Source organism: Galeopterus variegatus, unplaced genomic scaffold, assembly GCF_000696425.1.
Source record: "Galeopterus variegatus unplaced genomic scaffold, G_variegatus-3.0.2 Scaffold1067, whole genome shotgun sequence".
Lineage (NCBI taxonomy): Eukaryota > Metazoa > Chordata > Mammalia > Dermoptera > Cynocephalidae > Galeopterus > Galeopterus variegatus.
This window is the reverse complement of record NW_007727178.1, coordinates 262706-288707: the sequence shown is the minus strand read 5'-3', so window position 1 is coordinate 288707 and position 26002 is coordinate 262706. Positions and strand designations below refer to the sequence as shown.

Genomic DNA, 26002 nt, shown 5'->3' with positions numbered 1-26002 from the left:
ATGGAAAAAAAAAAAAAAAAAAAAAAAAAAAAAAAAAAAAAGAATAAATCCTTAAGAATAAATTTAACAAAAGCAGTGCAACATTGAAAAACTACAAATCATTGTTTAAAGAAATTAAAGAAAACCTAAATAAATGGAAAAACATTCCATGTTTACCAGTTGAAACACTTAATACTGTTAATGTGGCAATATTACAAAATTGATCTACAGACTGAACACAATTCTTATCAAAATCCTAGCTGGCTTTTCTGCAGAAATTGACACACTGTTCCTAAAACTCACACAGTTTGAGCAAGTGGCCTAGAATAGTCAAAACAATCTTAAAAACAAGAACCCACTTGGAGGGTAACACTTCCTGATTTCAAAACTTACTACAAATTTGTAGTGATAAAGACAGTGTGGTACAGGCATAGGATAGAGATATTGGGGGTACAGAAATACACCCTCACACTTGTGGTCAATTGATTATAACAAGGTTGCCAAGGCAACTCAATGGGGAAAGAACAGTCTCTTCAACAAATAGTTCTGAGGCTACTAGATATCCACATGCAAAAGAATGAATTTTGATCCCTACCTCATACCATATAGAAAAGTTAATTTAAAATGCATCACAGGCCTAAATGTAAGATATAAAACTGTGAAACTCTTAGAAGAAAACACAGGAGTAAATCTTTGTGGCCTTGGGTCAGGCAATAGTTTCTTAGACATGACACCAAAAGTGCCAGTGACAAAAGAAAAAAACAGATAAACTGGACTTCATTAAAATTAAAACCTAAAGCACTTCAAAAAATGCCATCAAGAAACTAAAAAAGACAACCCATAGAATGCAAGAAAATATTTCTAAATCATATGTATAAGGGACTTGTATCCAAATATACAAATGACTCTCACAATTCAATGATAAAAGGACAAATAACCCAATTTAAAAATAGTGAAAGTACTTGAAAAGACATTTTCCAAAGAAGATATTCAAATGACCAATAAGCACAAGAAAAGATGCTCAACACCATGTGCCATTAGGGAAATACAAATCGAAACCACAATAAGCTATCACCGCACATCCACTAGGATGGCTAAAATAAACAAGATGAAAAATAACAAGTGTTGGTAGGGAGGTGGAGAAATTGGAACCCTCCTACACTGCCAGTGGGATTGTAAAATCATGCAGCCAGTTTGGAAAACAGTTTGGCAGTTCCTCATAATGTTAAGAATAAAGTTATCAAATGACCCAACAATGCTACTCTTGCTTTCATACCCAAGAGCAATTAAAATAAATAGCCACACAAAAACTCAAAAATGTATGTTCATAGCAGCATTATTCATAATAGCCAAAAGGTGGAAAAAGCTCAAATATCCATGAGCTGATGAACAGTATGGAATATTCAGTGGAATACTCAATAGAATATTCAATGGAGTACAATGGAATACTATTCAGCATTAAAAGGATAAAGTATTGATACATGCTACCTCATAGATGAACCTTGAAAATATTATGCTAAGTAAAAGTAGATAGTCACAAAATATCACATATTGTATAATTATTTTAATATGAGAAGTACACAATGGGCAAATACATAGAGACAGAACATAGTGTTTGTCAGGGTATGTGGGGAAATGGGAAGTGACTGCTAATGGACACAGGGCTTCTTGCGGTACTAAAAATGTTATAAAATTAGATAGTGGGGATGGCTGCACAACTCTGAATAAACTAAAAACCACTGAATTGTATGCTTTACAAAGGTGAGTTTTATGGGATGTAAATTATATCTCAATAAAGCTGTCTTATAAAAATATATATGATATATATATATATATCACTGTATTTATTCATTATACCATTGATGATTGTTTCTACATTTTGGCTGTTGTAGATAAACCTTTATAACCATTCTTGTACATGTCTTGTTGTGGCACTTATCTTGGATATAAACTAGAACTGAATTCACCATGTCGTAGGTTAGGCAACTTTAGTAGAGACATTACTAGAAATTGAAGCATTTTTCAAGAATGGGTATAACAACTTATGTTCCCAGAAGCAGCATATGAGAATTTTAATTGATTCACATCTTCACCGACATTGGAATGATCATTAAAATAAAAATGTTAGCTAGTCTGTGGGTGTGTAGTAATGTCTCATTGTGATTTTACTGAGCATTTTTACTCTGAACTAATGATGTTGAATACTTTTTCACATGTTTACTAGCCATTTGGATACCCCGTTTTGTAAATTTCCTGCTCAAGAATTTTGCCTATTTCTAAAAATTTGCCTGAGGAATTCCTTATATACTCTCTCTTAACAGTGTCTTTTGATCAACAGAAGCTTTTCATTTTATTGAAGTTCATGTTGTCATTTTTTCTTTTATAATTAGTCTTTTTTGTTGTTTTTGGTCCTCTTTAGAAATCTTCACCAACCCTCATCTCATGAATATATTCACCTATGTTATCTTCTAGAAGCTTTACTGCTAAATATTTCACATTTAGGTGTATGATATAGCGGAATTAGAATTTTTATGAGTGATGCGAGGTAGAGGACAAGTTTTATTTTTATCTATGTGACTATCCAGTTGATCCAACTACTTATTGAACATAGCAGCATTTCTTCACTGCATTGCAGTGGCACCTTTGTCATAAACAGGTGGTATAAGGTAAAACTTGTGGAAATGTTTCTGGACTCTGTTGGGTTTTTTTTGTTTGTTTTGTTTTGATTGTTTGGTTTGGTTTTTTGTTTTTTATTTTATTTTAATTTAATTTTATTTTATTTTTTGGTGACTGGAAGGTCCAGGGATCTGAACCCATGGCCATGGTGTTATAAGGCTGCACTCTAACCAACTGAGCAAACCAGCCAGCCCATGTTCTTTTCCTTCAGTATCTTTATACTTTTCCATTCTTGAGCCATTACCTCACTGTTTTAATTATTGAGGCTTTACAATAAGTCTTGATATCTGGATATCAGCCTTCTTTGTTCTTTAAATTGTTTTGAATGTTTTAGGCTTTTTGCTACTCGTAATTCCATATTTAAAAATCGGCTTGCCTATTTTCACCAGCTTGTCTAAATTTTAGCATCAGCTTCTTAATTGCCATCAAACAAACTAAAACAACAACAACAACAAAACCAGCTGTTCTTTTCATTGGCCATGTATTGAATCTAGAGGTAAATTAGAGTGAATTGAAATTTTTATAACGTTAAGTTGTCCATGCCATGAGGGGACATGGTACAAGGGGACTTCAAAAAGTTCATGGAAAATGGAATTAAAAGATAAGAATAAAATATAAACTTTATTTCTCAACATAAGCTTCATCAAGTTCAAGACACTTTTATGTGATGATACCAGTCCATCCCTAAAAAACTGAGGGTCCTAGGAATTTAACCATGTCAAATGCAGCCTTTTTTACACTATTAACTGAAGAAAATCGGGTGCCCTGTAAAGATTTTTTTTTAAATAGGAAACAAAAAGAAGTCAGAAGGAGCCAAATGAGGATCTTAAGGTGGATGCCTAATGATTTCCCATTGAAACTCTCACAGAATTGTCCTTGTTTGATGAGAGGAATGAGCAGGAACATTGTTGTGGTAGAGAAGGACTTCTGGTGTTTTTCTGCTAAAGCTCTGGCTAACTTTCTCAAAACACTCTCATAAGAAGCACATTTTATCATTTTTGGACCTCCACAAACTCAACAAGCAACATGCCTTGAGCATCCCCAAAAATTGCTGCCTTGACCTTTGGTCTTGACCTTTGCTTTTGCTTTGACTGGACCACTTCCAATTGCTTTGATTGTGCTTTGTCTTCAGTAGTAAAGCCATGTTTTATTTCCTGTTACAGTGAAGAAATGCTTCAGAATCTTGATCCCATTTGTATAAAATTTCCATTGAAAGCTCTGCTCTTGTTTGCAGCTGATGTGGGCACAACTGTTTTGGCACCCATTGAACAGAGGGTTTGCTCAACATTAAGTTTTCAGTCAGAATAGTGTAAGCTGAATCAATTAAGATGTCTGTAGTGTTGGCTATTGTTTCTGCTGTTAATAGTTGGTCATCTTCAATTAGGGCATGAACAAAATTAATTTTTTTCTTGAAAATTGATGTGGATGGTCTGCCACTGCAGACTTCATCTTCAACATGATCTGGTCCCTTCTTAAAATGAGTTATCCATTTGTAAACTGCTGATTTCTTGCGGCATTGCCCCATAAACTTTTCATAAAGTACCAATAATTTCACCCATCTTCCACCACCCTTCACTATATATTTGATTTTTGTTCTTGCTTCAATTTTAGCAGAATTCATGTTGCTCTGATTGGGGCTCTTTTCAAACTGATGTTTTATCCTTCTTAGTGCCTCACACTTAGATCCTCTTCAGACATGTTATAACAAGCTAGTACTAGTTTATTTTGATGAAAAAAATTTCCAATCCATGCATAGTTTTTTCATAAAACTCATTTTCATGAACCTTTTGAAGATCCCTCACATATACCTTTATTTGTTTAGATCCTCTCTTTTTTCTTTCAATAATATTTTGCAGCTTTACTAAGGTATTTTATAACTATTATTAATTTTATTCTGAAGTATTTGATGTTTTAGATTCTACTGAAATTGGTATTGCTTTTAAACTTTCATTTTCTAATTGTAGTATATTGAAATATAATGGCAGATTGACTTTTTTCCCAGGGACTTTGTTAAATTTACTTTTTAATTCTAACAGTTTATCTGTAGATTCTTCTGAATTTCCTACATGTTACAATTACAAAATTTGTAAATAGTAAGAATAGTTTTATTTCTTCTTTCTAATCTGTATTTATTCCAATATCCACTAACACATCTATCATAGTGTTGAATAAAAGCAATGATAGCAGCCATCTTTGTTCCTTCCCAATTTAAACGTGAAAACTCTCAATATTTCATCATTAAGTATAATGTTACCTATAGTTTTTTTTGTTTATTTTTGTTTCTTAGATACCCTTTATCAGATTATTACTTTATTAATAATTATATTTTAAAATTATAATCAGGTGTTGAATTTTATCTAATAGTTTTTCTGCATCCATTGAAATGCATCTACTGAAGTCAAGTGGCTTGTTTTCTTTATTCTGTTAATGTTGTTGATTACATTGATTTTTTTGCTATGAAATCAACTTTATATTTGTAGAATAAATCCAACTTCATCATGATATACTGTCTTTTTAATATATCACTGGATTTTATTTGCAAATTCTTCTTCTAAAGAATTTTTGCTTTCATTCGTGGGAGTAATTTTCCTGTGAATTTTTTTTCCCTCGTAATGTCTTTGTTAGATTTTGGTATCAAGAGTAAACAAACTTTATAAAATGAAAGGAGAAGTATTTACACATTTTTAATTCCCTCGAAGAATTTCTTTAATAATAGTGGGGTTTTTTTACTCTGTTCTATTTGGAAGAATTCACAGGTGAAATTATGTACATATGAAGTGTGTGTGTGGCTGTCTATGGAAAGTTTCTTATTGAAGATTCAATTGATTTAATAGAGATAGGATGATTAAGATTGTCTAGTCATCCTGTGTCCACTTTTCTAAGTTTTCTTTTTCAAGGTATTTGTCAATTTCACCAAAATATTCAAGTTTGTTATCAGTAGTCTATCATAATAGTCTCTAATAATTTTTTGCTATTTGTAGGATGATGACAGCTTTTAATTTCTAATACGGATACTATCGACTTTTTTCTTGATTAGATTGCTAGGGAATTGTCAATTTCATTAATCATTTCGAAGAACCAAATATTATTTTTCTACATTCTCTATTTTATATTTTATTGATTTCCTATTTTTAACTTTATCATTTATTTCCTTCTGTTTTCTTTGCAATTAATTTGCTGTTCTTTTTCTGGAATCCTGAGATGAAATCTGATCATTGACTTTCAGCATTTATTCCTTATTAAGTGCATTTATGACTATAAATTTCCTGCTACACATTTAAACTACAAACACTAGTTTGGGTATGTCACATATTTGTTGACATAGAACTCAAAATATTTTCTAATTTCCATTGCAATTTCCACTTTGACCCATGGGTTATTTTAAAGAGTATTGATAACTTCCTACCATTAGAATTTTTTTCTTATTTTTCTGTTAATAGTATCTAGCTTAATTCCATTATGGTCAGAGAATACACTCCAGATTATTTAAGTTATTTGAAATCTATTGATACTTGTTTTATGGTCCAGAATATGGTTGATTTGGGGCAATGTTCCATGAAAATTTGAAAAAAGTTTATATTGGGCAATTGTTAAATATAATGTTCTTCACCATCAGTTACTAAAAATAGATGCTAATAAAAACTTCAACTATTATTCTCAATTTTTCTATTCTATTTTTATCTCTGTAACATCTTTCTTTACATATTTTAAGACTATATTATTATGTACCTTCAAATTCAAGTTTAAAGTCCTACTGATCCTTTTATTATTATGAAACACTATTATTCTCTCTAGTAATACTTTTTTGTCTTATAGTCTGCTTTGCCTAATATGAGGATAGCTATACCATTTTCTTTTTATTATAGTTTTGTGTCAAATCTTTCATATGAGTACTTTTAATCCTTAAGAGTCCTTATATCTAAGGTATATCTCTTACAAGTAGCATATGGATGGGTATTTTTTTTTCTTATTCAATCTGACCATCTTTGTCATTTAATTGGAGTATTAATACCACTAATTTAATGTAATTATTGATTGGTTTGTATTAAATTTACCTTCTTACTATGTTTTCTTTTTTACCATCTGTTCTCTGTTTTTCTGCCTTTATTTCTATTGAACTAATCAAGTGTTTATTACTCCATTTGTCCCATTTAGTATATTGTTAGTTATATATTTATTACTATTTTATTGGTTACCCTAAAATAATAAATTCCAACATTCATCCTTTGCTTATGACAGTTTGTTTTACATTAGTACATTTATTGATTCTTGGATAATGCAAGAACCTTACAACACTTTAACTTCATTTACCTCCTGTTATGTACTGAATGTTTGTGCTCCCCCAAAGTTCATATGTTGAAGCCATAACCCCCAATGTTATAGTATTTGGAGGTAAGTCCTTTAGATAATAATTAGATTTAGATGAACTTGTCCTTATAAGAAGAAAAAGAGAGATCAGAGCTCACTGTCTTTCTCCACCATATGACAACAAAGTGAGAGGATGACTGGCTGCAATCCAGGAAGAGGGCCCTCACCAAGAATTGAGTCTTCTGCCACCTTGATCTTGGAATTCTCAGCCTCCAGAACTACAAGAAATAACTGATTGTTGTTTAAGCCACACATCTATGATATTTTGTTATAGCAGCCTAAACTAAGACACTCCCTCTTTACTTCTTGTGCTATTGTTGTCATATATGTTAATCCTACATTTATTTTTTAACCCCATAAGACATTATTACTATTGTTTATATTTAGATTTACTCATGTATTTATCCTTCCCTATGTCTTCATTTTTTTCTGCATGTTTAATCCTAAAAACGATCTCTTTAGACTCTCTTTTAGTGGAGGTCTGCTAGCAACAAATTTTCTCAAATTTTTTTTTTTCCTTTTCGTCTTTTTTCATGACCGGCAATGGGATTGCAACTCTTGGTGTTGTGCCCGCACCGCGCTCAACCAGTGAGCAGACCGGTCTCTATATGGGATCCAAACCCTCGGTGGGAGCGCCGCCGCACTCCCAAGCGCCACACTCTACCGAATGTGCCACCAGGCCGGCCCTTCTCAAGTTTTGTTTGTCTGAAAGTATATTTATTTAACATTCCTTTTTGATGGATTGTTTTTATGAGTATACAATTATTGCTTGGCAGTTGTATCCTTTCAGAATTTTAAAGATGTCATTTGTATTAGTCTATTTCTGTTGATTGTAACGGAATAGCTGAAATTGGGTAATTTATAAAGAAATGAAATTTTGGAGGTTGGGAAATCAATGTCATGAGAGCACATTAGGTGAGGGCCTTCTTCTGGGTGATGACTCTCCACGGCAACTCAGGATATCACAGCATGAGAGAAAAATGGACTGAGCAAGAGTGAGCTCACCTTCTCACTTGCTCTCCTTATAAAGCCGTCAGAACTATGCCCATTACTCCATGAATGGACCAATCCATTCACAAGGGCACAGTCCCTGCAATCTAATCACCTCTGAAAGGTTTCCACCTTTCAAATACCATAATCAGATTTCCCACCCTTTTAGCACTGTTACAATGGGGGTCAAGCTTCAATGAATTTTGGAGGGGGGATGTTCAATCTATAGCATCATTCCATTTTCTTTTGGATTCCATAGTTTCTATTAAAAGGTCAGCAGATAGTCATATTTTTGCTCCTTTAAAGGTACTGGGTAATGAATTTTTTCTCTGACTACTTTCAATATTTTCTTTTTGTCATTGCTTTTCAGATGTTTGAATATAATGTTCTGGTTGTAGTTTTCTTTAAATGTGTCATACATGGCATTTTTGGAGCTTCTTGAATTCATGACTTGCTTTCTTTCATTAGTTTTGTAAAATTAATTGCCAACAACTTTTCAAATACTGCTTTTGTTTAACTTATGCTCTCCTATCCTTCTGGGACTCCAATTACAGGTATATCAGAATTTTAAAACTCTGTTACACATATCTCTTATTCTTGCTTCTGTGTTTTCCATCTTTTTTACTTTCTATGCTTAAATCTGATTATTTTCTACAGCCCTCTCTCTTAATTCACTATTTTTTCTCTGCTGTGCCTAACCTATTATAAACCCATCTTTTAATTTATTGTGGTTCTTATCATTTTTGATTCCAGCATTTCCATCTGGTCCTGTTTTTCACATGCTTGGTAATTTTTAAATTGAATGCTGGACATTGTGAAAAATTGCAAAGACTCTACATGAGTTAATTTTTTCCAGAGAGGATTTAACTTGCTCCAGCAGTCATATAATGCATGGGCTTATCATAGTACTCCAGTCAGTGCTGGATTTCAGAATTTTTAAGGCTCATTAACTTTTAGCTTACCCTAAATCTTAAAGCTTAGCCTTTATTTTTTAGGACTAGCCTTCTTGGGTTCTTATCTTCAATTCTGAAATGTTTACTTGGGCTCTTCCTCTTTTGTGGTCCCGAGATTCCCGTCTTTGTCTCCCATGGTCTCCAAGACTGCCAAAATATCAGCTCAGCTTTTTAAAATCCAAACTACTATTTTCTACTTAATTTCTGTACATTCTATCCTACACAGTTGAGGAACCAGAACATGCGTTGAGGGGAAATTGCACAAAATTTGGGGCTTACAGCCGTGTGGTTTTCTAAACTCCTGGGCCTTTGTTCCTCAAGTCCCAATCACTTCGGCAGCTTCAAACTCCAACATCTATCACCCTAACCAGTGAGACTGCTGTAAGCCCAGACTGTCACTTTATTCTTAGCATCTATTACTCATAGCATGAATCTGCAAATACCAAAGTAAAAAGTTTAGGCGAATGGCTCAATTTACTATACTTCTTTCTTCTCAGAAATCTTTGTTCCTGCAGTGTTGGCATCCTTAGTTCCTCTCTAGTGGCTTTAAACAGTTGTTGTATGTATTATTTTTAAACAGTTATTCTTAACAGAAGAGTTAATGTAATACAAGCTAGTCTATCAAAGCCAGAAATGGAAATAGAGCCATTTACTTCTAATTTGCAATTTTCCCTAATGTCTACTTTCAACAGAGCCTTTCTGTTTGTGGTTTTTAAATTGCAGAGTTAAAATTAAGTAAAAGAAAAAAAAATATATATATATATATGGGTGGGATTAAAATAAGAGAGAGGAGTCAGGAACACATTTATTCAAATATAAAGAAAAATGTGTGAAATTGCTGTTTTTCTGTGGTTAGCCTAAATAACAAAGGGTAAATCAATTCCTGAATTATCTAAGTATTTACCTGATACTGAAAATTCATCACTCTGCGTATCCCAGTTTTTAATTGTATGGTTTTACAAATACAAAATATACAAAATGGATTTTTATAACATATGATGTATTACTTTTTGAATTTATAGCATATATTTTCTCTTCAACAAAGAAGTAAGTTTGACCATTTTGAATGTAATTTTTTCTTTAAGTGAAAAAAGTAGGTTTCTTTACTGTGTTGCATAGGTCTTCTGGATAGGACATGCTCCATTTAGAGCTCTGTTTCCTGCTTGGAGGAACAATTAATATGCTTACTACTTGAGAAACAGCATGGCTCATTGGACTAAGCTTTGAGTCAGTAGTTTGGAGTTATAATTCCACTTCTGCTACTGATTCAATTTGTGCCCCTGAGCAAGCCATTTAACCTTTCATTTGTTCACCTGAAAAAATGGGATAAAATTATCACTTATTTGCAAGACTAGTTTATAATAACAGATTTCGAATATAGGGAAATGCACACAATATATTTTGACCAGTTAAAATTATTACAAACATCTCTACAATTGCTTCCCCTAAAGCCTCAGTACTGCTTTGATTAAAATTCTTCTGATCTAAGTTAAAATGAAGCACAGTAAAGTGCAGTTAAGTGTTTTGTTTAATTTGCATGCTTAAGCAGGTAGGGAAAAAATCCAGTGCAGTTAGGCCTGAGAAAACAAAATTTTTTTAAGAATTGTGAGGAAAATAATCTTTCTTTGCCCCACAGGCCTTTTTTTTAAACTGTAAAACGTATTATACACCATGTATACATATTATTATTCTTCTATCACCAAAATGTAAAAATTCACATTCACACAAAATATTAACAATAAACTCACATCTATTCTTTTCTTTTTCTTATTCATAATTCTTTAGAAATAGAGTTTTAAATAATAATTATTCCCAATTTTTATGATAATTTTATCTCAGCACAGATTCAGAAAATGTTCTCTCTATATGATAAAAGGAGCAAATATTCAGATTATTGCTTTGTCTGGTACTTTTACTTTGCACAATATATGCTTCTGAAAAAATATAAAGATTGAGTTTTTTTGTTTTTTTGTCTTTTTTCCATGTCCGGCAACGGATCGCAACCCTCAGTGTTGCCCCCGTACCGGACCGGGGACCGGCAACGGGATTGCAACCCTCGGTGTCGCTCCCGCGCCTCGCTCAGCCAGTGAGCGGGAACCGGTCCATATGTGGGATCTGAACCCTCGGACGGGAGCGCCGCCGCGCTTCCCAAGCGGCGCACTATCCAGTGCGCCACCGGGCCGGCCCGATTGAGTTTTTTTATATACAGAGAAATTTAAAATTAACTTGTACTTAGGAAATATGCCATTGAAAAGTAGCCTTAAAAAGAATACTTTTAAAGATTTAATATATAGGCCTCATTTTATTTTATAAATTGGAATTTAACTTAAAATACAGGACAATAAATTGATTCTCTTTATCATGTGTCTCCTTATAACTGCTTCTAGTGCATTCATAGTTCTGAGACTCCGGTTTTTCCCTTCTTCATAAAATGGTAATAACATTATCAAAGCTATCTGTCTCACAAAGTTGTAATTAGAGTCAAGTAAGAATGTATGTGGAAACACTTTAAAAACCACTTATCTTGTTAGAAACAATATTGAGCAATGCTGTCATTTAACTACCTTCTGGTGACATTCTCACATTCTGAAGTCTTAACGTTTTCACTCACCAGTCCAATTTTTCTCATCATTCTAGGTGATTTCAACATCCTTGCAGATGATTCATCCAATTCCCTAGATGCTTTGATATCCCAATTCTTGGACCTCCTCATCACTAGTGACCATTTTGTCTATCATTACATTGGTAACTCCCTGGTCACTGTCATTACCAGACACAACTCCTCTCTAAAACGTTGTTAACTCTTATTCTCTAGTCATAGTTCTTATCTTTCTAGTTCAGTTGCTTAAACAGGTCATCCTAATAGTGTCAGTCCTCTAATTCATTGCTCCTATCATTTCTTTCTATCCACAACAGCCTCTTCTCAACTGTACTTTCTTCTTGACTGTACTTTCTTCTTATCCAATTCAAATTCCATGAGTCATTTTTCCAATGACTTTCATACAATTTCCATAACTTCCTTATTTCTCTCTTTCTCAAAATCACCCACCTAACAAATCCAACCATGTAAGAACTCAGTCATCTGCCTTCTCTATGCCTGCTAACACTCATGTGTTGCAGGAAATAATCACACAGCTGGGTAGACTGGAGTCATGATAAACACATGATCTCTAATCTCAAATGAGCGCTCAACCCTGGCAATCCTACTACAATCCATCTCTCTCCAATCTCAATTAGGACGATTTTATACCTTTTCATCATGCCCCTTTCACTTTAAGCTGAAAACCTTGCTTTATATTTCAGAGAAATGAAGAGCTCTTAGCTGGAGTTACCGTCATCTTCTAGTGTCCAGTTGTACAAACTTACTTGCTTCTGCTTGCCCTTCCTTCTTCCTGCCAGACAGGAAGGAACAAAAGAAAGAAAGAAGAAAGAAAGAAAGAAAGAAAGAAAGAAAGAAAGAAAGAAAGAAAGAAAGAAAGAAAGAAAGGAAGGAAGGAAGGAAGGAAGGAAGGAAGGAAGGAAGGAAGGAAGGAAGGAAGGAGACAAAGAGACAAAGAATAAGAAAAAGAAATGCCCCCCCCCAAAGGTTAACCTATCAAAATCATTTTCTGAAGCTCCTCCTTTCTTGCCTCAACAAGTATTTGGCCCATTCAGCTTTCCTCTCTTTCTTCTTCATTTGCAATCTTTTCTCCTTTAGCTCCATACCTATCAGTTCACAAATACAGTTTATAATCTCTCATTTGAAAACAGAAAGAAAATAAAATTCTCTCTTGATTCCAAATTTCCCTCTAGCCACTACCCCATTTATTTGATTTTTATAGTCAAATATATTTAGAGATTTGTTATTTATGATGCCTCCACATGTTTATTTATGAAACTACTGTCAAGGACATCAATTCTCTCCATGATGCCACATCCAGTAGCCCCTTATATTCTTCAGTTTGCTGGATGTCCCTAAAAGATTCAACATTGTTCCTATCTCCCTTTTGTAAAACACTCTCATATATGACATCCCTCTCCCTTAGTTTTTATCTCATCTCTCTGGTTGCCACTTCTGCATCTCCTTTCCTGGCTTTTAATCCTCTACTTGACTGTTAAATTTCTTCTCTCTCTCTCCACTCCCTATTTAGATAGTCTCATTCATTTCCATGGCCTTAAATATCATTCATATGTTGACAACTCCAAAATTTATATCCATAGCATTGCATGTTCCTCCAAACTTTAGTCACTTGCTTACTTTCCATCTCCATTTGGGTGTCTCACAAGAATCTCAAATTTAACATTTCAAAACTGAATTTTTTCACTACTTATCTCTCCAGTCCCTGCCCTATAAGACGCCTCTCCCCCTAAATCTTACCAATCTCAATAAATGACACTACCTCCTCTCATTTGCATAAGAAAAAGCGTAGGAGTCATCCAATCCATTAGTAAATCCTGTTGATTTCACTTCCAGAATATATCTTGAATCTGTCCACTTTTTTCCACATTAGTTCACAATTCTATCATCTCTCCTGACTTACTGCAATACCTCTCCTGACTTACTGTAATACCTCTGCTGACTAAAGCAAAGAAAGTCTCTTTGCTTTCTCTGGTAATCTCTTGTAACTCATCCTCCAGAGTGATCTTTTAAACACAAACCAGACCACAAACTCTCTCACTTAAAACTCTCCAATAGCTTGATGTTTCACTTTGAATAAAATCTAAGGACCTTGCTTTGGCCTGTAAGATCTTGCATAGTCTGGAGCCTGTTCTCCTCTCTCCTTATTCATACTACTCTCTCTGTTACCATGAAAGCTTTCTTTCAATTTCTTGAATATGTTATAGGCATTGTACATACTGTTCCTTCTTCATTGGCTTCATTAGCTTCTTTCATGGATATTTCCCTTTCATCTTGCAGGTTCTAGTTTAAATGTCACTTCCTCAGTGAGTCCTTCCTGAATTATTCTCTCCAAATAAGTCCCCCCTTTCTATCCTATCCCTCCACCCTTATTCTGTCTGCTTTTATAAATAATCCTTCCCTTTGGCAATTACATTTTTACTGGCTATTTTCTTGGCTTCTTTATAATACTGTAAACTCAATGAGAGCAGAGATTATATCCATTTCATCTGTCACTTGAACAACCAACAACTAGCACAAATTCTGGACTTAGTAATTACTTGCTAAATAATGAATATCACAGAAAAAGATAGAAAATGTAATGAAAATGTCTGACCCTTATGGAGTCTTGCACTATAGGAAATTTCATGACTATAAATGAAAGTTTTATTCAAGATTTTAAGCATTTGTCAAAATGGATGGAGGGCACTATTTTTGAGAAAGAGTCAGATATATATAGCCTATTCTGTACTCCAGTGCCTTTCAAATTCTCTATGATGAATTTCCAATCTGTGAAACTTTTTAAAGTAAAACAATAAAATTAAATTACTAAAAGCATGAACTAAAAACAATAACAAAATATAAGCCCAATTATTTTATTATTAGTTTCAAGAGACACAAAAGTTTTCTGTCAAATTTCTATGAAACTTCCTAAACAGTTGTTGTCAATGTCCATACTTTTCTCACTGAAGACCAGTAACAAACACCTTGAGACTAGTACTGGTTTGAGAACCTTACTTCAAGTAGGGCTGGTTTACTCCACCATCCTTCTGTTTGTGATTAGTTTAAGGTAGTATATTTCAAAGCTTCAGTTATACTTTGTTTGGTAGGACTACCAAACCTACTGCAGGACACTTAGCATCCTAGCCCCAGGACGCTAAAAGCCAGTGGCACCACCCTTTCCAGTTATTGTCCAAACCAACACCCTCCCCACCTCCTATCCTCTCATACACATTTCTAGCTGCTGGAGGAAGGGTCAGTAGCACCATGATTCAGAACCACTGTGGGAGTTGGTGGGGACAAGTGTTCTGTCAGATACTCAGTAGGGTTTAGAGTAGGCCCTATGGCTATCAGTCTGGGGAGGACTTGAGTCTTAGTACTTGTTCAGGAAAACTAAGCAGCTGTGGTCATGAATATAAATTGGAGGGTGGGAAAAAATCCTTTCCAAATTAAGCCTGTTATTTTTGTTTCCCACACATTTACTTGATTTTGAAATGGGTGATAGTGGGAAGGAAAAGTCAGATGCTATCACTGGGATGTTACAGAGAAACCAATTGGTTGTTGAGATTCATATTAGTAGCTGGGTTAGTGTAGGCTTTTTTTTTTTTTTTTTCCTTTTTGTCTTTTTTTGTGTCCGGCAACGGATCGCAACCCTCGGTGTTGCGCCCGCACCTCGCTCAGCCAGTGAGCGGGAACCGGTCTGTATGTGGGATCCGAACCCTCGGCGGGAGCGCTGCCGCGCTCCCAAGCGGCGCACTGTAGCAGTGCGCCACTGGGCCGGCCCTAGTGTAGGTTTTTATCAGAGTGCTGCATATATTATTTCCATCACAGCTAATGTGTTTCTCTTAATTCTCCTAACTCACTGTTTTGCCCTAAAACATTTTGCCTTACCACTTTGCCGCTCATCCATTTCCACATCCTATTCTCAGTATGTCTATTTGATCCCGTTGGCACAGTGCAATGCTATGTATGGACATAAATAGAAGGGGAGGAAGAAAGATATACTGATCATTATCTATCCACCTTTGACTTAACAAGTCACCAAGCTTGTTCCCCTTGTATTATGCCTTGTAATATTGGTTATAAGAAGTTTGTTACTCGTTCCATTTCAGGAATGCCCATGTTATCTGAACACAGGAGTAGGTTTTTATAGTAGCTAGAAAGCAGCAGAAATACTTCTAAATCTTTCATCTCAGAACTTAACATCCCTCACACTCCAAAGGTTCTCATCTTCCTGAAGATGAAGGAAAAGTGATTTGACGTGTCTTGCTTGTGTGCTACTGTTGGTGTTTCCAAAGGCAGGTGAATGCCTCAAGGTGAATTTCCCCATAATATGAAGGTATTTCAAAAAGTTCTGGAAAGATTTGTATTATCTTTTAATTCAATTTGTCCATGAACTTTTTAAAAGTACCCTCATAAATGGCATACTACTCAATCTCAAGGGTGAGTTTAATTCTAGTCCAGTTCAATTCCAGCCCTACTTCAGAAATGAAGATTTAAATTTAGTCCATATCTTTATGAGCCATGAGTTTTTAACACAAAAAGGAATCATCCTTTATTCTGAAAGCAGTCTGTGTCACTCATTTACTTATGTCACCTTATACAGCCAACACATACTTGAAGTCTAGATTGAACTGGCTTCTCAATATTCTTCCAACTAGGAATAACTTATGGTCAATTGAACTTCTTGGCAGGACACTGGACTTGAAATTCTAGCATTGGAGTGGCTACAGGGATAGGTCTTGGGTTTGGGGAGTGAGTGATGTTAGTTAAAGCTGTTTATGTCAAAATGTCTAATGCTTTGGCAGACTACAGTTCCTTTCATGTTTCCTTTTCCTTTCCTCTGCTTCCTCACTTTCCTTCCCAAACCCAGGTAGTACAGCTTGCACAGTGTTAGAAAGGCATTGGATTTGCAGATAAGGAAAAGTGATTCTAGAAAATAGGGAGGTAAGAGGGGCAGTACGGTTAGCTGCCACTCTATCTTCTTTTTAAGCTTTAATACTCCAGTGGGAATTAGTCACAAACTCCCTGTCTTTTTAGGTTAAATTATTTTTGAATTTTTAAAACCTGCAGGGGGTGGGATAAACACAGATTTAGGGACAAAGTAGATAGCTACTATTACTGGATTTAATAACTTCTCCCATAGGGTTATTTTGACTATTAGGAAAGACCTTGACTTGTTGCTCCTTTTTAATACTATGGAAAAATAATTTTCATATTCTCTTCTTATGCTGGCAAATTTGGATGGTAAGATAAAGAATATATTTTCAAGTTTCAGTCCTATTACTTGTTATTCCAGTTATTCCACTTGCTCTGGTTTCACAATTCAAGAAATATTGAAGTGATGCATAGATAAGACAACAGTGGGGCCTGATGCAGAGTATATAACACAACATCAAATTCATGAATGAGCTGAAAGTGGTTCTAAATTAAAATACACTCTTCCATTCCAGAACCGTGAATGGCAACTCTTAATTCAACTAGAGAATGGAAGAAGGTTTTTATACATATTCCTCTGACCAACTTATAAAGTCAGGAGAGCTACAAAACATGAGATCATTCAGACACCTTTTAGACCAACTTGGGACTTGAACTGTTGCACAATATCAAATTCTGAGCACCAAGACTTGAGAACTGGAAATCTTGGAGGGAGTTTAAAGAGCCACATGATTATTAATAACCCCAACAAGTTGTAGAAATGGGCAGATAATTACAGGATGAACTTAATAGACTGACATAAAGAGTAATTTAGAGGAACAGAAAAACAAGACACTATAAATACAAGTGAAAGGCTTGGCTTTGTGGAAAATGTGGGAATCAGTAAACCACAAGTAAAACATGAATTAGCCATATAGTACAGTTGCTTTGTTATTTCTATTACTAAAAAAAACAAAAGTTGTGGAGTATACATGTAAGGGTATTGTATTGAAGAAAAAGGAAGTCATCCCCTAGTCATTTATACAATTATTTATTAAGCACTTATATGCTAGACATTTCTGGGTGCCGGGATAAAACGGGGAAAATGAGAGGATCTCTACTTTTAGGGAGCTCGCTAAACGACAGAGCTAGTACCTTTAATAGTCTTTAATTTGTACTCTGTAGCCAACTTCCGATTTAGCGAATACCGTGAGTTCCTTGAGGTATGGATCCTATTTTTACCTTATGGATTCCTTTCCGTGCACCTTGTAAGCAATCAACACGGATTAAAGCGTAAAAATAGGCCGTAAAAGAGCTAAAATTTGAAAAAGTAAACACTTGTCCGACCATCAAATATGTCGATCAAAGTACGCAGTTTCTTCTTCAGAGTGTAATAAACATCTGCGGACTTACTACACGCAGAATAGTTTTCAACACAATGCTTTGTGTATAAAAGGGATGGCGGGAATGAATTCAAATTGCACATCGTGATAAGTGGCGTGGATAGCCTGACCGGGTGTGGACAGTCCTTCCTCCGCGACGATTTTTTTTTTCTTTTTTTTTTTTTTTTAGCAGAAAGACAAAAGGCTTACGCAGAAGCCACAGCGGTGGGACGCATCGCTATGGCCGGGGGCGCAGACACCAGCTAGCGCGTATTTTTTTTTTTTTTTTTTTTTTTTTTTAGCAGAAAGACAAAAGGCTTACGCAGAAGCCACAGCGGTGGGACGCATCGCTATGGCCGGGGGCGCAGACACCAGCTAGCGCGTACCGAGCTCGTCTGGGCAGCTCGGCGGGCGCGGCTGACCGGCTTCCACCGACTTAGCTCTCAGAGTCTCAGAGCGGACGAGGCGTCCCCCCAGAGGAAAGACTGGGCGCCGCAGATGCCCCTCAGAAGAGTCAGCAGCCACTTGCTCCACCTCGGGTCCTGTTCCTCTTGGGTTCCCCCTGACCATTCAGGCAGGGGCTCCAGAGAGGCCAACGGGGCGTGACTTGGACACCAGGCGCGCCGGGACCCCGACCACATCTACCCGCCGGGCCACAGCCCAGCTACAGCTCAGGGACTTTAAGGCACCCGCGCCCCTTTGTGGCGGGATCTCTCGCCCAAGCAGGCCGGACGCCGAGGCCTCGCGGTATCGAGTCTCCGTCCGCCCCGCCTCCTCGCCTTCCAGTCGGCCCCGCCCTCGAGCTCTCCCTCCTCCCCCGCTCCCGCCTCGCTTCCCCGACGATCTCCTCGCGCTCCCGGCCCGGCACGCCCGCCTGCACCGCTGTCGCCGTCGCCGCCGCCCGCAGTCCCTTCCCCGCGCCGCCGCCGGCTCTGCCGCCACCGCCGCGAGCTCGGCCGCCAGTGGTCCGCGGACTTTGGGTGTCCGGGTTGAAGGTCGGTCCGGACGTCGGACCCAGCTCGGTTCCCGGACTGTCCGGGCGGCAGCGGACGCCGCTGCTGCCGCCTCTTCGTCGCCTCAGCCTGGCGTTTTGTTCCGAGAGACCCAAGAGGCGAGCGGAGCTGACAGTGATTTTGACAGTGATTTAAACCCGCTTTTGTTGTTGTTGGCTTTTCGTTGTTTGGTTTTGTGTGTTGTGAGTGTGTGTGGCGATTTTTCCCCCGTGGTGCATTTTATTTTTTATTGTTGCGCTTTTTTTTTTTTTTTTTTAAACCCCGTAAACGTTTTTTGGTCGGGGCTTCCGAATATGTTTTATGACGGTTGATTTTACACCAGGAGGTTTGTCTCCGAGGAAGACCCAGGGAACTGGATATCTAGCGAGAACTTGCTACGGATTCCCCGGCGCCTCGGGAAAATGGGAGCCGCTGCGAAGTTGGCGTTCGCCGTCTTTCTTATCTCTTGTTCTTCAGGTAGGTGCGGGGAGCGCGGCGCGGCGCGGCGGGGCTGCTGCGGCCGCGGCGGCCGCTACTGACGGCCGCGGTTGCTGCTGGGTCGGGGAGCTCCAGTGGAGTCTGGGCAGGTTTCTCCACACCCCGAGCCCCTCGGCTGCCACCCCCCGGTCTGATTGTGATCTGGAAACCTCCATGAATTTTTCTTGTTTGGAGTTGGGTTGGCGAACTGATAAGAGTGAGCGCTGTGTTGTTGTGGAAGTGAGAAAGTCATGGTTTGTGGCCGTAACACTGGATGACAGAGCTGGTTGGATTGCAGTTAAGCCACAGATACCACAAGTGACAATTTATGCAAAGGTTGAGACATTCTGAATTTCATTTAGTGTGGGCTCCTCCAAACCAAGGGTTGTTTTTTGTCTTTGAATTAATGCTTCACCGGTGAATATCACGACATAGGTGAAGTCAGTTGCTGCTTGATTCTGAGCGTGAGAAACAATGCATCCTATGGGCAATTTAATCTGGGTGTCCCTCACGTTTTCTTCAACTTCAATGTCCAGCAATGTTAAAAATAGTCGTAGTTGATGAGTATTAACTATAACCCAGTGCAGAAGGGGTATGCCGCTTGTGTGTTGGTAATGTGCTGGCTTTCAACCACCATTTGTGTGCTCTTTTCGAGCATAGATTTTGCTTACCTACGGAATACTTATTTTAAACACTTTGTATTGAAGCATTGTTTTCGGTTTAGAGCAGCCCATGTGAAATTGTTCATATTGTTAAATACGGTGTGCTCATACAATAGATTTTAGCCCAAGGTTGGAAGAATAATCTGGCCGTTTTATATTTGAAATTTTGATTTTGTGAGGACGTTCTGTGGTGGCAACCAGTGGTTGGAAAAACTGTCTAGTCTTTTGTATTTGAAATTCTGTAAATGAATACAGCATCTAGCTCAAAGGTGTGCAAATGTACGTAACAGGAGAGTTAGTTTGATAGATGAAACAATTTAAAAGTCACAGTGGATCTATTTATCATAAAATTTAATATTCAGTTACTAGGTTTCGAAATAGAATTATGGGGGGAAAACGAATTGACAGGTTTCATGGCCATGTCTTTATCTCGTTTGCCATAGGGAAATTACAGGGTGGTCTTTTCTTTGTGTACCTCTTGTGTGTGTGTGTGTGTGTGTGTGTGTGTGTGTGTGTGTGTGTGTGTGTGTGTGTCCATCCATCCTCCCCACCTCCTCCCCCCTTTTAATAGAATCTTTTGTAATGTATAGAATTTTGCTGAATGGTACATTTCCTTGTGGTTAATAAATGGATAAAGTCTAGTCTTATGTCTGTAGTGGTATTGATCAGTTCCGGGTGGGCTGAATGTGTTGTGAAATGGCGATCATTGCCAGAGATTAACCAAAAGAATCATGTCTGTTTAAATGGGAGAAGGAACATGCTTAAGGCAGGCTGACAGTTCTTTTTGTGTATGGTTTGAAGAGGAAGCTAAACAATGGTGTGTCTGAAATGAATGAAGGCCTTGAGAACATTAAACCTCTTGCTTTTGTGACATGACTTAACCATATAGTTTTTATCTTTCCCATAGTACTCTTTCTCCTTTGCCCCTGTATGTTCTGGCTGGTGAACTCCTGTTCAAATCCCTTTTACTGATTTACTGCCCTTTAAGAGGAGGGGCATGGTGGCCACTGACCAAGGATGGACATTATTCCCTCCCAAACCCACCTGAGTCACGTTAATTAGCGAAGGAGTTTATTCTTGAGCAGTCTCACGGTATTACTTTTGGAAAAGCAGGCTGTAGCTACAGATCTTACAGCTTCCTCTGCTTGGTTTGGGAGTAAGAAAAACTGAGCATTAGTTTCTTGTAGGATTATTTTCACTGGGCCAGGAGATTGATAGCTAAAATTTTGAAATAAAGTAATTTTGTTGCTATGCAGCATATAGATATTTTACTTATATTAAATTAATACTAAGGATTCTTGCATAGCGTTTTTTAAATGATCATTCTTAGTTGAACTAAAGTATGTGATTCTATTGGAGATAAATGAAATAATCTTAAAGGCCTTAATCCATCTTTATACATGAAGATTCTTAGTACTTAGAATGTCTGATTTTTTAAAGGGCTTTTGTTATGAATCAAATGCACTCTACAAAAGGATTATTATATTTCTTCTAATTGATTTTTCTATGTAATGTGTAATCTGGCACGCTGGAAGCATGAGGGTGGCTATTTTTATGAGAATTAAAAAATTTCTCAAGTTGTTGCTTTTTTGTTTCTGGATATTTGATTTTTTTTTTTTTTTTTTTCAATCCAAGGGGGAAACAGTGGTAAAGAACAATTTTATTCTAGGTGTTTAGAATAGATGTTTACTGTTTCCTTTACTATTTTGTGGACTTCAATTTTTTAGTTTCCCTTCCATGGTATGTATTCTGGAGACTGATTATGGAGACTATTCCTGTAGAATATGGCCAAATGTATAATTTCCTCCTCTCTCTCATTCCAGGGGGAAACATTCTGAATTTTGCTGTCATCCTGGAATGCTTTCAGATTCACTTTGATTTAAAATTTTTTCATTTCTCTTATCCCTCTTCAGATTCTGTTTCAAAACACAAATTTGCTTTTCAGTTTTTTCTTTTTAAAATATTGTGGTTAATTTGTATTTTTCCCCACAATTTGTTAATGTGTGAGGATGAGTTTAATCCTTGCCCTAGTACTTAGGTTTATCCTACTTAGAGTGTTGCAGCTATTGTGGTATTTGAGTTGCATTGAAAGAAGTTGAGAATTCCTTCAGATTCTGTGGAGCTTGGAGCAGTACATATGGTCAGTATATTTGATGAAATAAATGAAAATATAATTATGTTGCATTTTCTTCAGTTCAACTAGGTAATACTGTGTTTGTATTTGTTGAGTATAGGTGTGGTTGGAAGGGGGAGTTGGCAGTATAGAGAATCTTCTGGGATTCTTCTGAACTTTGGCTAACAAGTGATAGATATTAAATGCTTTGTTTTCTAAAAGGCAGAATCTCTTAAATGTTGTCTGTGATCAAATTAAAATATAATACGAGTGTATTTACACATGCAGACTAGAAGAAAAACAAAACAAACTCCCCCTTCCTCCGCCCATTCACTTTGTATTTTTTAAATTTATGATCTAAGTCAGTAGTTCTCAAGCTAAGGTGATATTCACTCCCCCTCAGTAGTTCTCAAGCTAAGGTGATATTCACTCCCCCCCACCCCAAACATTTGGAAACATTTTTGGTTGTCACAACTGGGGGATGGGGGGGTGCTACTTGCATCTAGTAGGTAGAGGGCAGAGATGTTGCTAATCATCCTGCAATGCACAGGACAAAGAATTATGTGCTGCTAATCATCCTACAGTACACAGGACAGCTTTTCACAACAAAGAGATCGAGAAACCCTGTTCTAAACTCTTAATTTTGAAAGCATTGGTATATTAGTAAAAGTGTTCTGCTACCCCAAGCCCACAGTCATCTAAATTTTGTAAGGGATGTTGATGATCTCCAGGTGACCTTGTATTGGAAGTTCTCATTTTTTCATTATCTTTTAAAATTAGAATATGATTAAATTAGAGAAAGAGACTGTAGGTACACACATTATTTCATCCCATTATAGTTTTAGAAAAATATTTTGCTACTGTTATAAATAAACTAATTCTCTCATCACCTATTTTGATAGAATGTTCATGAAGACTGCATGTTCATGGATATGATGAATGATTGATCAAGGTATCAATTTTAATTGTATGTGCTTTTTGATCCAGTATTCTCTTTGCCATAATAATCATCTTTAAGGATATTCCTTTAATGCTTGTTGGAGTCACTGAGCCACATGGAAGTGTACGTGTGTGTGTGTGTGTGTGTGTGTGTGTGTGTTTAACATGTTGCCTGAAAGTTTTAAGTATCATGTGGAAGAAATATGTTCACTGCCACATGTTTCTTGAATGGTTTCAAGGTATAAATTCAGGTTTTTTAAAAAAGGATATTTCTTTTGTCTAGCTAATGTTAATTTCAAGAAACTTTTAAGGTGATTTCTTTATTACATAATTACATAATTTTATTGAGAATCATTAGCTGGGTTTTGGTTACCATTAGACTCGCTTAGGATACACTAAGTAACTAAGTAGTATTCTATAATCTGTTGCAGATCCTTGCCTTTTTTAAGGTTAAATCTTGACCATAATTAATAAGTGCTTACCTTATTTTGAATTCTGGTTTTAAGGGATTTAACCCAGCCAGCCAGGATAAGAATTACAGTGAAGCTCTTAAAAAAATAAGTAGCACTACATCACTGAGAATAAAATTCTGAAGTCGTTCTCACGAAAGTATGCAAATAAGCCTCATGTGGTCTCTGTAACACCCCTTCCCATAACCCTCATCTCTGGTACTATTGACATTTTTGCCTTTTATGTCTACCAGACTCACTGCCCCTTAGAAATAAAGTATAACTAAACCAAATGAGATTTTAATAATTTCTAAATTTTTCCTTTAGATCATAAGACTTTATTTTGTTACATATTTACTTTTGTAAATACTCTTATTTCTCATCTTTGATGTCTCATAAATCTGTGATTTAAATTTGTCTTTTCATGCCCTTTTATGGTGCTACTTTATTCATAGTGTCCTAAGATCATGGTTAGGTAAGGATGGCAACATTTGATACTTGGGTCACCTCCACATTTTACTCTGTTCTATAACTCATCATCTCTTCCATTCCCTTTCATGGTAGCACCCTTTCCACTTTCCTCCTTTCTTTTTCTACTCCCTTTTCCTCTGTCCATCTGTACTTCCCTATACTATAGGTTGCTTGCTTATAGAACCCAGTCATTCCTTAGCATCAAGGATATTTTAGGAAGGCTCAACCATGGCTTAAATGAATATGCATTGATTTTAGAATGCTTAGAAAGATCAGATAGTCTTTTCCACTGTTCTTTCATTTGCTGGATTCTGGACTTCCACATAGACATTTGGGAATAGTGTTACTCTCTTGGAATTGAATGGCTTGAACTTTAGAAAGCTCTTACTCCCTTTTTAATATTCAGGTTTTCCTTAATTATTTGCTGCATTCAAAGAGCCTGTCTCTTATTATTCATTCATCATCTCTGCTTAAGCCAAAATTTGACCATACCAGAGGGTATATTTATTGCTATGGATCAGATCACATTAGACTTCCTGTGTGGTAGATTTAATTCTGTTAGGTTATAACAGTCATGTCTAGACAGAACACTGATTCCAAATTGACTATTGAACATGAAAGTTCCAGCAATAGTGTGTAGAGGAGGGCGAAGAGGAAGTCAAGAAAGTAAGAAAACTACTGTAGAGAGTGATTGACTTTCCATTGTTCTCCACCTAGATTTCCCTTTGTCATTTTCATATACCCAGTGCATCTAGTGATTAGGTTTCGTTTAACAAAGGACTTAAAGGAAAAATGTTATTGTCTGTGAGGTTAGATTTCTTGAACTGTTAGAATGGTGGTCATAAGAAAAAAAATTGGGAGGTTCTTATGGATAGTTGCTGTGTATTGAATGTCCCCCCCAAACTTACTGAAGCTTGAATTGTGTCCCCTGAGTTTTATGTATTAGAAACTTGTCCCCACTGTGACTGTTGATAGAATGGGAAATCCTATTATGGTAGTTGAAAGGTGGGTCCTTGAAGAGGTGATTAGGTTGTAGGACCATGCCATAGTGAATGGACTAATAATGGTGGTCAGGTGTGTGGTTCTGAGGGCTTTAAAAGGGGACCATGCAAGAGTCTCTCTCTCCACTCTGTCATTTTGTGCCATGTGAGATCCCTGCATTGCTGGAAAGCCACTACCAAAGAAGACCCTCACCACATGTGTTCCCTGGACTTTAGACTTCCCAGCCTCCAAAACTGTAAGCATTGAATTTTGTTTTTTTGTAAATACTCAGTTCCAGGTATTTTGTTATAAACAACAGAAACGGACTAATATAATAGTGATCAAGAATGTGGGATGGTGGTTAGTAGATTTGGGTTCTGATGCCAGTTTTCTTACCTGAATTATTATTATTTTTTTATTTATTTATTTTTCCTTTTTGTCTTTTTTACTGACCGGTAACGGGATCGCAACCCTCGGTGTTGCGCCCACACCATGCTCAGCCAGTGAGCGGGAACCGGTCTCCACGTGGGATCCGAACCCTCAGCAGGAGTGCCGCCGCGCTCCCAAGCAGCGCACTCTTCAGTGCGCCACTGGGCCAGCCCTTACCTGAATTATTGTAGTATTTTTCTAGCTAAGACTAGCTAGTTCCTTGTCACTACTTCCTCTTCTTTCCAATCCATCTATATAGTTTCCAGAGTAACCTCATTAAAAAAGAAATCTGAGTATGTTACTCTTGCTTCAAACCTTTCACTAACCGTCAGTCACCTTTAGCATAGAATCTAAAGTCTGAGTGATATACAAGGTCTATTTTCTCTAACCTCCTGGTATAATGGTTAAGAGTACAGGCTCGGAGTTAGACTTCCTTGCTTTGCATTTTGGTTTCACAGTTTAACCTTGGTCAAGTCACTTCACCTTTGTGTGCCTCAGTTTTCTTATCTGTAAAATGGGGATATTGATAGTACCAACCTCAGAGAGTGGCTTCAAGATTAAATGGCCCATAAATGCTAGGTATTCTGCTGCTCCTCCTGAGTTCTATATTCTAGGCATACAAAGTTAA

General features: G+C 36.9%; 2 protein-coding genes across 3 annotated transcripts in view; both read left to right on the top strand.

The window, feature by feature from the left end:
* LOC103592002 (serine/arginine repetitive matrix protein 1-like) overlaps positions 1 to 19238 on the top strand; it is an 86968-nt gene extending 67730 nt beyond the window's left edge. Inside the window, 4 exon segments of the mRNA XM_008574587.1 lie at positions 17665 to 17702; positions 18164 to 18374; positions 18436 to 18972; positions 19197 to 19238. Of these exon segments, the coding sequence (XP_008572809.1) occupies positions 17665 to 17702; positions 18164 to 18374; positions 18436 to 18972; positions 19197 to 19238 (828 nt within the window).
* The window catches only part of ACVR2A (activin A receptor, type IIA), a 90802-nt gene continuing 83750 nt past the window's right edge, over positions 18951 to 26002 (top strand). Inside the window, exon 1 of one of the 2 annotated variants that reach the window (XM_008574581.1) lies at positions 18951 to 19330. In XM_008574581.1, coding sequence (XP_008572803.1) covers positions 19276 to 19330 — 55 coding nt within the window. In that variant the 5' untranslated portion in view covers positions 18951 to 19275. The remainder of the gene's footprint in view (positions 19331 to 26002) is intronic. The other variant, XM_008574580.1, reaches the window with a different exon arrangement.